We start from the raw sequence: 12,217 nt of genomic DNA, 5'->3' as shown, positions 1-12,217 counted from the left end.
ATCAACCTGTAATTGTATTTTCCACTTTGATTTTGAGTGGGATTCCAAATCCAGACCTCCATTGGTTAATAAATTTGATTTCCATTGATGATTTTTGTGTGATTTTATTGTCAGCACATTCAACTTTGTACAGAACAAAGTATTCAATGAGAATATTTCCTTCATTCAGATCTAGGATGTGATATTTGAGTGTTCCCTTTATTTTTTTGAGCAGTGTAGCTTGCATTAACTGTTCACATGCCTGTTTCAAAGTTAATCTTCTTTATCCACCCCGTCCTCACTATCAGAAGTATGGTTTTTTTCACTGGCCTGCGGTCTTAACCCCTGATGGATTGTGTCTGTGTGGCCGTGAGTTATCAGGAGGTTCAGATCGTACATACTTTAACTTTTCTGCCGCATCTGAGGTTCTTGAACGGTGCATGGTTAAGATTTTAAAATTATGATAGATTAATTAAGTAGACTTCTTATCCCTTTGTTTCCAGCCACAACAGCACTTTAATGGGGCGCAGGTGTTATCTGCCTGGTTCACTAGAAAGTAACAGTATTAACAGTTCCGTGCCAAGTAGCTGTACAGCTTGCAGGCATCTTGCAAAGATAATCTATTGCAGCATCAGTAGTTGACTGCCACACTTGCAGTTATGGCTTCAGAGAGGGGGAGGGCCAGGGAAGTAAAACAGAGTAAAGAGGGCTCAGCATATAGTCTAAGGGTACCGTTACACAAAACGATTTACCAACGATCACGACCAGCGATACGACCTGGCCGTGATCGTTGGTAAGTCGTTGTGTGGTTGCTGGGGAGCTGTCACACAGACAGCTCTCCAGCGACCAACGATGCCGAGGTCCCCGGGTAACCAGGGTAAACATCGGGTTACTAAGCGCAGGGCCGCGCTTAGTAACCCGATGTTTACCCTGGTTACCGTCGTAAATGTAAAAAAACAAACAAACAGTACATACTCACATTCCGGTGTCCGTCAGGTCCCTTGCCATCTGTTTCCCGCACTGACTGACTGCCGGCCGTAAAGTGAAAGCAGAGCACAGCGGTGTCCCTGATCGCTGCTGCGTGTCAGACACAGCGATATCGTATGGATATCGCTGGAACGTCACGGATCGTGCCGTCGTAGCGATCAAAGTGCCACTGTGAGACGGTACCCTAACATGAACAACTTGTTATTTGTGGTTTATCATGATGACTGCAGTCTCTCCCACAAAGCAGCATAGAAGTGTAATAAACGTCTTATAACGGACCCCAGCGTGGTAACCACTATGGCCTCTTTCACACTTCCGTCTTTTCAGATCCGTTTCAATGCGTGCCCGTAGGATCCGTTTTTTTCCCATAGACTTGTATTAGCGACGGATTGCGAAGGATGGCCACACGTCGCATCTGTCATGCGATCTGCGGGAGCAGAGGGAAAGGCACTAGCGTTAGTGCAGATGCTGGGGCTGGCCGGCGTTCTATGCTATTAATGAGGAGGGGAGCACGGGGCCCATAGCGTGCAATCTCCCTTGTGTACCTCCGGGAGTTCCACACACTGTCCAGCCAGCTCCTCCTGAGACGGATGTCCTCCACGCGGGCTTCCCCTAAACCCATCCGACTTCGCACCTCCTCAGAAGCCGGAAATCTCCAGGTGCCCAGGGGAACACAGCAATGCCCGGGTAGGTCCTCTTGGGTGATATGGCAGCAGGATTTAGGTCAGGATTATGGGAGCTCTGCCCAGACGGGTCCTCTCTGCTCCACTAGATCGCCACCCCCCCCCCACACCAAATTAAGGAGTTTTAACCCTTCTGCATGAACAACATGGCAGTAAGGAGTTTTGAAACATCAGTGTATCACTGTTTTTTTGCAATGCATCAGGATATTATGGTTGCTTTCAATCGTGTAATTTTAAGGAGCATTCGCTTCTTTAAGATTTATGGTATAAGCACAGGATATGACTTCCATGTGTAGTAAATGTGGGTACCTCCTAGGGTACCATCTTGAGAACCGAGCCTTGACAGCAGCTGTAGTCAGTGGAGTAGGGTTAGAATTAGAAAAATAAATCAATACTCTGTTCTTAAGCTAAAAGCAGGTCCCATTGGTCAAATCACATCTACTATACTTTAAAGGCATGTCTTGTGGATATGCAAGGACTTTGACAAACTTTTTATTTTAGATTTTTTTTCATATTGTACATTTTCTTCTATAATTTTTTCCATTGGAACCTGCACATTTTTTTTTAATCTACAGGATTCATGCACATGGCCATATTAAAAGGTGCATTAACCATCTACTGCATTTACATAAAAATACCACAATCATAGCATGCTTCATCAGACTTGGATAGTGTAGTGCGACAATATCACTGAGTACCGAGGCTGTATGGCCTCATATATAGAGAGTCATACAGTTTCCTTGTCAATGTGGAAGAAAAAAAAAGCGAAAAATCCCCAAACACCTAGTGAGCACAATATTTTAGAATACTTACACAAGCTATTTTCAGAAGGTGCCAGATCTCTCGCTGCCTTTTGGCCTGCATCTGCATCAGCGAATTGTCAGCTTCCTTTATATTATTCACAGTCATCTCAATTTGAGGTAGTAAATCAATAATTTTCTGTTTACAGCCAAGAAGCCGGCTAAAGAAACAACATATAGCATATGGATCAGACTACAATTAAAAAGGTTTGCATTCTCATTGGAAAACCAATTTCTTGTTGAGTTCATGGAGGGCAGTGGCACCTTTGGTACTGGAGTCTAAACCTAAGCCTCAAAAAGTACTAAGCTAAACCAGCATGTACTCAGGCAACACGATGAGCAGGGACAGAAAAATGACCGCTTTCTGAAGGGATAAAAAGACATAAAAAAACAAACAAAAAAAACCAACAATCCAGGGCCAAGAATATAGGCATCATAAATAAGAATCAGGCTGGTTAAAGATAACTACAGAAACATGTGTGGGAGACATTTCTCCTAATTCAATGTGAAAAGAAATTAAGAGTGAGTGAGAAAAAAAAAGTATGTAACTGGACGACAGAAGTGACATGGTAAGTCCTAAAGAAAGGGTGGGGAACCTCAGGCCCGTGGGTCATTTACAGCTCGTGATGACCTTTTCTACGACCCCAGGGCAGCACCACAGTGCTTGGGCTGGCAGCTGTGTTTTCACAGCCACCAGCATTTTAATATCTTCCTGCTCTATAAGCATGCACACACAGCTTTCACAACTGAATGCTGAGCGCGTGCAATGAAAGATTACGTCATGACACCAGTGCCCACATCAAGACCTACTTTGTGGGCGGAGTTAGGGCACAATTTGTACTGTTACATTACAAACTTAAGAATCAGCAATCTGTAGGTATTAAATATTAATAAAAAAGTGAGATAAAAAGTTCTGCAACCCTCTAATTAAAGGGAAACTGTCACCTCATGGACGATTTTGATCTATTACTATGGGCATACAGGTAATAGCACTGCCTCCTGTCTTCATTATAATGGCGTCACACTGACCTGTCTGGCACTGTAATCACATGCATGCGCTATGCACGCACGCGGTTACGCCAACCCTGTCCGCTCTCCCATAGGCAGTGTCTGCATTGAACTTTTGCGCAGGCATGGCGAGTCATTACGCAGTAGCAAAGACTCGCCGGCAAGTGGGGAAAAAACACAACATACAATAGCATTTTCCTGCAGAAAAGCAAGAATGTCTACCACATACATACACCGACCTACACAATGAATTTTTGCAGGGCCTGAAGGAGGATCATAGCCCCGTAGAAGTCAAACCTTTTTTTAGTGTTAGGCTCCCAGTAGCAGCAGCCGATATCCAATTTGCTGCCCCCCAAGGACAGAAAATAAAATACATTGTATACATTTACTAAGTGCTGGAGGCTTTTTCAAGATGAAACCGTATAGTGGTCATAAAAAACTAATGCTAGTAAATAGATTTTATAGGAGTCTCATATTTTCCTTTTATAATTCAACCTTATAGCATAATTGTACAGCACTTTCATCACTTCTGAATCCATCCAGCTCCCCTTGAGGTGGGAAATCTACAGTTTATTACATTATTCTAACACTCACAATGGCACTTTAGTTTTTGCCACCTCATCTAAGTACCTTAAATGTCCAAAAAGCTCCTTTAGAACCTTATCCTGGCCCTGCACAGTGAGTACAATTGTTTTAACCATCTCTGTACTATCACTGTAGGCATTATCTGCAAAGAAAAAAAAAAAGAATAATATTCGTGCCAACTCTTAATCTGATGTGTAGACATAGCGCAGAGAGGTAGTGTACCTGGAGCCCGTGGCTTTAATTGCTTGTATAATTCGATAGCCTTCTGTTCCCTGAATAAAGTGAAAGGAAAGATTACATTTGTGATAAAGTATCTCCTACCTTAGGAAATGCTATTTAAAAAAAAAATTACAAAATCCTGGTGGCTGGACAACACTAATTTTTCATAATTTGTTCCACATAAATTCAGTAAAATGGCAGCCACCTGTGGCGGTAATCTTGCGGAACAGTAGAAAGCTAACAGTAGGTAAAAAAACAAAAAGAAAAAAAAAACAAAAAAACCCTGAAACCATACCGGCTGCCCCCACTGTCCCCTGCCTGCTGTCCAGTTCTCCTCTGCTCTGGTTTTCACTGTAGGCCGGAGATTACAGCACCTGCTCTGTGAACTACTCATGCCCACAAGTCCAGCCTACAGTAGGCACCAGGCCATGACTTCTGGCCTGCCTGCGGCAGTAAGCACCAGCCTAGAGTGAACATCACTCTGGGGAACAACATGATGTTGGCGCAGCTGACTGGACATTGAGGTGAGTATAAGTATTATTTTAATTTTACATTAATTATGCTTTAGAGCAGGGTTCCTCATACTACGGCCCGAGGGCCACAAGCGGCCAGCCAAGGACATACCACAAGAGGTGGTGAGTTCTCCTTCCATGGAAGTTTTCAAACAGAGGCTGGTCAGACCTCTGTCTGGGATGATTTAGTGACTCCTGCTTTGAGCAGTGGGTTGGACCAGATGACCCAGGAGGTCCCTTCCAACTCTACCAGTCTATGATTCTATGCCATTTATCCTGCCCCTTGGCCCGACCGACATTGAACTTCACTACAGCTCAATGCCGGTAGGCCGTGTAATTGTGGGCAGAACGACGACGCGGCGAGGAAAGGCGATGCACGGCCCTCCGTATGCAGCACAGACCACGTGATTGTCATCACGCCTCCTGCACGGCCTGATGACGTCACGCGGCCTGTGAAAGAAGACTGAGTCGAGCGGGCGCCTCTTCAGAGCAGCGGGGGGACATAGGTGAGCACTGGTATTTTTTTTTTTTTTACCGCCAGGTCCGGTCTATCATGCCAGTTGGGGACCTATGCTGCCTATAGGGGACATTTACCTGCGTATTGGGGACATTTACCTGCCTGTTGGGGACTATGATGCCTATTGGGGACATTTACCTGCCTATTGGGTACTATGCTGCCTACTAGGGACATTTACCTGCCTATTGGGGACATTTACCTGCCTATTGGGGACTATGCTGCCTATTGGGGACTCTCGCACCACACCAGTCTGAGCCTTAGGTAAAAGCAGAGTTCCACCAGTATGGGTACTGGTGAGGATGAAAGGATATTGACTGGCAAGACTGCATTGATGAGCACTGATCAGACTGCATTGATGCAGCCTGTATGTCTCTGTGTGGGCAATTTTATTGCTGGTATATTGCTTTTGTAGCGCTATATATATGTATTTTACTAATAGCAATTTGGAATCCCTAGGAAACCATGGTATCAAGAGAACAATTGCTTCATTTGTTACGACTAGCAGTGACAAATATGGAACCGGACATGGACCATTTCATTAGCCAAAAGCAGGCCCTTAGTTCCCATTGAAATACCGGTAAGTTTGTTGATTTAGCTTTACTTGTTCTTCATTTTAAATATTGTATTTGTTCCTGTTTTGTTTTTTACTTCAAAATAAGATAAGTATCGTGTGCAAAGGAATTTGTTCATAGTTTTTTTAAAACTATATTCCGGGGACCGTGAACTGGCCCCATTTAAAAAGTTTGAGGACCCCTGCTCTACAGTATTGCGAAAACCTAGAGCATAAGGAACATTAACCCCTTAAGCCCCGAGGGTGGTTTGCACGTTAATGACCGGGCCAATTTTTACAATTCTGACCACTGTCCCTTTATGAGGTTATAACTCTGGAACACTTCATCGGATCTTGGCGATTCTGACATTGTTTTCTCGTGACATATTGTACTTCATGACAGTGGTAAAATTTCTTCGATATAACTTGTGTTTATTTGTGAAAAAAACGGAAATTTGGTGAAAATTTTGAAAAATTTTGCAATTTTCCAACTTTTAATTTTTATGCCCTTAAATCACAGAGATGTGTCACACAAAATACTTAATAAGTAACATTTCCCAAATGTCTACTTTACATCAGCAGAATTTTGGAACCAACATTTTTTTTTTGTTAGGGAGTTATAAGGGTTAAAAGTTGACCAGCAATTTCTCATTTTTACAACACCATTTTTTTTTTAGGGACCACATCTCATTTGAAGTCATTTTGAGGGGTCTATATGACAGAAAATAACCAAGTGTGACACCATTCTAAAAACTGCACCCCTCAAGGTGCTCAAAACCACATTCAAGAAGTTTATTAACCCTTCAGGTGTTTCACAGGAATTTTTGGAATGTTTAAATAAAAATTAACATTTAACTTTTTTACACACAAAATCTATTTCAGCTCCAATTTGTTTTATTTTACCAAGGGTAACAGGAGAAAATGGACCCCAAAAGGTGTTGTACAATTTGTCCTGAGTATGCTGATACCCCAATATGTGGGGGTAAACCAATGTTTGGGCGCATGGCAGAGCTCAGAAGGGAAGGAGTGGCGTTTGACTTTTCAATGCTAAATTGACTGGAATTGAGATGGGACGCCATGTTGCGTTTGGAGAACCCCTGATGTGCCTAAATAATGAAACTCCCCACAAGTGACACCATTTTGGAAAGTAGACCCCCTAAGAACCTTATCTAGATGTGTGGTGAGCACTTTGACCCACCAAGTGCTTCACAGAAGTTTATAATGCAGAGCCGTAAAAATAAAAAATCATATTTTTTCACAAAAATGATCTTTTTGCCCCCAATTTTTTAATTTTCCCAAGGGTAAGAGAAGAAATTGGACCCCAAAAGTTGTTGTGCAATTTGTCCTGAGTACGCTGATACCCAATATGTGGGGGTAAACGACTGTTTGGGCTCATGGCAGAGCAGAAGGGAAGGAATGCCGTTTGACTTTTCAATGCAAAATTGACTGGAATTGAGATGGGACACAATGTCGCGTTTGGAGAGCCCCTGATGTGCCTAAACATTAAAACCCCCCACAAGTGACACCATTTTGGAACGTAGACCCCCTAAGGAACTTATCTAGATGTGTTTTGAGAGCTTTGAACCCCCAAGTGTTTCACTACAGTTTATAACGCAGAGCCGTGAAAATAAAAAACACTTTTTTTTTTTCCACAAAAATGATTTTTTAGCCCCCAGTTTTGTATTTTCACAAGGGTAACAGGATAAATTGGACCCCAAAAGGTGTTGTCCAATTTGTGCTCAGTACGCTGATACCCCGTGTGTGTGTGTGTGTGTGTGTGTGGGGGGGGGAACAGAGCTCAGAAGGGAAGGAGCGCCATTTGGAATACAGACTTAGATGGATTGGTTTGCAGGCTTCAGGTTGCATTTGCAGAGCCCCTGATGTACCCAAACAGTAGAAACCCCCAACAAGTGACCCTAAATTGGAAACTAGACCCCCCAGGGAACTTATCTAGATGTGTTGTGAGAACTTTGAACCCCCAAGTGTTTCACTACAGTTTATAACGCAGAGCCGTGAAAATAAAAAACACTTTTTTTTTCCACGAAAATGATTTTTTTAGCCCCCAGTTTTGTATTTTCACAAGGGTAACAGGATAAATTGTGCCGAGTACGATGATACCCCATATGTGGGGGGGAACCACTGTTTGGGCGCATGGCAGAGCTCGGAAGGGAAGGAGCGCCAATTGGAATGCAGACTTAGATGGATTGGTCTGCAGGCGTCACGTGGCACTTGCAGAGCCCCTGATGTACATAAACAGTAGAAACCCCCATAAGTGACCCCATATTGGAAACTAGACCTCCCAAGGAACTTATCTAGATGTGTTGTGAGAACTTTGAACCCCAAGTGTTTCACTACAGTTTACAACACAGAGCCGTGAAAATAAAAACTTTAGCCCCCCCAAATTTATATTTTCCCAAGGTAACAAGAGAACTTGGACCCCAAAAGTTGTTGTCCAATTTGTCGGGGTAAACCCCTGTTTGAGAGCTCGGAAGGGAAGGAGCACGGTTTTACTTTTTCAACGCAGAATTGGCTGGAATTGAGATCGGACGCCAAGTCGCGTTTGGAGAGCCCCTGATGTGCCTAAACAGTGGAAACTCCCCAATTCTAACTGAAACTCTAAGGCTACTTTCACACTAGCGTCGGTGGGGGCGGAGTTCCGGCTGCGCATGCGCGGTCGGAAACGGCGGACCGTCGGCACAAAAAAAAACGTTACATGTAACGTTTTTTGCTGCCGGCGGTCCGCCACAACACGACGCAACCGTCGCACGAAAGTTGCGACGTGTGTCAATACGTTGCAATGCGTCGCTAATGTTAGCCTATGGGGATAAAACGCATCCTGCAGACGACTTTGCAGGATGCGTTTTTTCGCCAAAACGACGCATTGCGACGTATGCAAAAAAAATTAGTGTGAAAGTAGCCTAATCCAAACACGCCCCTAACCCTAATCCCAACGGTAACCCTAACCACACCCCTAACCCTGACACACCCCTAACTCTAATCCCAACCGTAAATGTAATCCAAACCCTAAACCTATCTTTAGCCCCAACCCTAACTTTAGCCCTAACCCTAGCCCCAACCCTAACCCTAGCCCTAACCCTAGCTCTAACCCTAACCCTAACGGGAAAATGGAAATAAATACATTTTTTAAATTTTATTATTTTTCCCTAACTAAGGGGGTGATGAAGGGGGGTTTGATTTACTTTTATAGCGTTTTTTATAGCGGATTTTTATGATTGGCAGCTGTCACACACTAAAAGACGCTTTTTATAGCAAAAAAGTTTTTGCGTCTACACATTTTGAGACCTATAATTTTTCCATATTTTGGTCCACAGGGTCATGTGAGGTCTTGTTTTTTGCGGGACGAGTTGACGTTTTTATTGGTAACATTTTCGGGCACTTGACATTTTTTGATTGCTTTTTATTCCGATTTTTGTGAGGCAGAATGACCAAAACAAAAACCAGCTATTCATGAATTTCTTTTGGGGGAGGCGTTTATACCGTTCCACGTTTGGTAAAATTGATAAAGCAGTTTTATTCGTCGGGTCAGTACGATTACAGCGATACCTCATTTATATCATGTTTTTATGTTTTGGCGCTTTTATACGATAAAAACTATTTTATAGAAAAAATAATTATTTTGGCAGCGCTTTATTCTGAGGACTATAACTTTTTATTTTTTTCGCTGATGATGCTGTATGGCGGCTCGTTTTTTGCGGGACAAGATGACGGTTTCAGCGGTACCATGGTTATTTCTGTCTTTTTGATCGCATATTATTCCACTTTTTGTTCGGCAGCTATGATAAAGCGTTTTTTGCCCCTTTTTTTTTTTTTTTTCACGGTGTTCACTGAAGGGGTTAACTAGTGGGACAGTTTTATAGGTCGGGCCATTACGGACGCGGCGATACTAAATATGTGTACCTTTGTTTGTTTTATTTATTTAGATAAATAAATGTATTTATGGGAATAATATATATTTTTTTTCTTTATTTAGGAATTTCTTAGAATTTTTTTTACACATGTGGAACTTTTTTTATTTTTTTTTATTTTTTTTAAACTTTTTTACTTTGTCCCGGGGGGGACATCACAGATCGCTGATCTGACAGTTTGCACAGCATGCTGCTGCTTACTTACAGCGCTGCTGGCTTACCATCGCGTTGCTCCGAGGGTCTCAGGGAAGCCCGCAGGGAGCCCCCTCCCTGCGCGATGCTTCCCTAAACCGCCGGAACACTGCGATCATGCACAGCGAGCGCAGCCGATCGCATATGACGTACTATCCAGTCACTGGGAATTAAGTCCCAGGTCACCTTGACTGGATAGTACGTCATATGGGATTAAGTTGTTAAATCTGTGAAGCATAACTTCACACGGAATCTCCCAAGAAAATTCTAATTATGTCTGATCTGCTTATCTCTAGTGAGTATGCTTCATGATTGAATGTGTTCTTACAGTTGATCGCGCCAGATTCATACTTCAAATTGACCTGGCATTTTGGAAAGCATCTCAATATTGACCAGCAGCTGATTAGTACACAGACAACCAGACTCAAACTGTGGTTTACAACCAATCAAATCAATATTGTGTTTTAAGTGTTTTTATTGAATTTTACATTTAAACAGGGATAGGAATGGTCATAGGAAAGGAGGAAAGGGAAGGTATGGGATACACAAGGGAAACAGTAAAAATAGAGAACCCTTGTACAATTTCTGAAAAATGATAATAATAAACTTAATACATAAAGAGAAAAAAAAAAAAAAAATACAATAAAAAATCAAATCAATATTGTAACCATCTACCCTACTTAACTTCTTATGGCCTGCTAAGGCTATGTGCACACGTTGTGGATTTAGATGCAGATCTGCAGCATTTTTCGACGAGCAGAATTGCATCAAATCTGCAGTGTAGTGCACAAGCAATGTTAGTCAATGGGAAATTGAGAATTTTTGTGCACATGCTGCGGAAAAAAAATGCGTGGATGTGCAGCGTTTTTGTTTCCGCAGCATGTCAATTCTTTTTGCGAATCTGCAGCGTTTCTGCACCCATTGACTTCCATTGTGTCAGGCCAATCTGCAGGTTTAAAAAAGATCTGCGGATTTTCTGCAGAGTTGCGTGCGAGAAACGCTGCAGATCGGGAGGAGGAAGAGTGTGTGGGCGGATACTGTGTGTGGGCCGAGACTGTGTGCAGAGAAGATGTGTGTGTCTGTGTACGGGTGTCTGTGTGGGGCTGTGTGTAGGCAGGCATCGTCCAATGGGACTACTAGTCCCATCCGGCTATGCCTGCTACAGTGACAGCGAGCCGGATGATGAGACAGTAGTAGTCCCATCATCCGGCTACTGTGTTCAAGTGTAAAAAAAAGAAATAAAACTAACACACAAACATATAGACATACATAGACATACAGCACATACAACATACAGTATATACTCACCAATCCTTTAGTCCCCGAAGCCCTCAATCACCTGTAAAAAAATTAAAAATAATAAACCAACAGTATACTCCCTGATCTGATGTAATCCATTTAATAACGAGTGTCCCACGACGATCTCTCATGGAGAGCTGTCACATCGGCAGATGTATCTGCTTTCCAGGGACTCCGGGATACAATGACAGAAGGTATCCTTCCGCACAGTATCCCTCCGCCACTGTGAGTGCAGTATAGTTCATGCTGTCACTTGTGGTACCGCAGAGTGGGAAAATTCTCACGCAGCAGTGCCGTGAAGTGAGAGGCCATTGAACCCTCAGTGATAACACTGTAGGAGCCATTATCTTCTGTCAGTGCATCGTGGGAGGCCTATAAAGCAGTGACATCTCCTGATGTGACAGCTCTATAGGGGAGATAGTCATGGGACACTCGTTATTAATTGGACTGCTTTGGACCAGTAGTATACTGTTGGTTTATTATTTTTTGAAGGAGATCGATGGCTTCGCGGAATTAGGCATGGTTGTAAGTATGGTGAAATTAAGAATATTAAAATACTTTTTTCTGGCTGTGTCTTTATTTAACTCTTTCACTACAAAAGGATTAGTAATGGATAGGTATCTTATTGACGCCTCTCCATGGAGTTCATGCTCTCCCTTTACGGCACTGCTGCGTGAGAATTTTCTCACAAAGCGTTGCCGGTGACAGCATGCACTCCAGTGAACTCTGACGGCGGAGTGATCCACTGCGGAAGGATACCCGCTGTCATAGTATCACCGGAGGCCCCTGGAAAGCGGTCACATCTGCCGATGTGACAGCTCTACATGGGAGCTCGTCGTGGGACACTCGTTATTAAATGGATTACGTCGGAACAGGGAGTACACTGTTGGTTTATTATTCATTTATTTTTTTACAGGTGATCTAGGGCGTCGAGGATTAGCTGTATGGTGAGTATGTACT

General features: G+C 43.0%; 1 protein-coding gene across 2 annotated transcripts in view; it reads right to left on the bottom strand.

Annotated features, from left to right (window-relative positions):
* Nucleotides 1-12,217, bottom strand: part of CHUK (component of inhibitor of nuclear factor kappa B kinase complex) — a 192,203-nt gene that overhangs the window by 24,880 nt on the left and 155,106 nt on the right. For both annotated transcript variants that reach the window (XM_077250778.1, XM_077250779.1), the window contains 3 exons: nucleotides 4,265-4,314; nucleotides 4,088-4,184; nucleotides 2,463-2,610 (listed from right to left, as the gene is read on the bottom strand). In XM_077250778.1, the coding sequence (XP_077106893.1) occupies nucleotides 2,463-2,610; nucleotides 4,088-4,184; nucleotides 4,265-4,314 (295 nt within the window). The remainder of the gene's footprint in view (nucleotides 1-2,462; nucleotides 2,611-4,087; nucleotides 4,185-4,264; nucleotides 4,315-12,217) is intronic.

This window comes from Ranitomeya variabilis, chromosome 4 (genome assembly GCF_051348905.1).
Source record: "Ranitomeya variabilis isolate aRanVar5 chromosome 4, aRanVar5.hap1, whole genome shotgun sequence".
NCBI lineage: Eukaryota > Metazoa > Chordata > Amphibia > Anura > Dendrobatidae > Ranitomeya > Ranitomeya variabilis.
The sequence above is the reverse complement of the archived record's forward strand: the minus strand, read 5'-3'. Positions and strand labels throughout refer to the sequence as shown.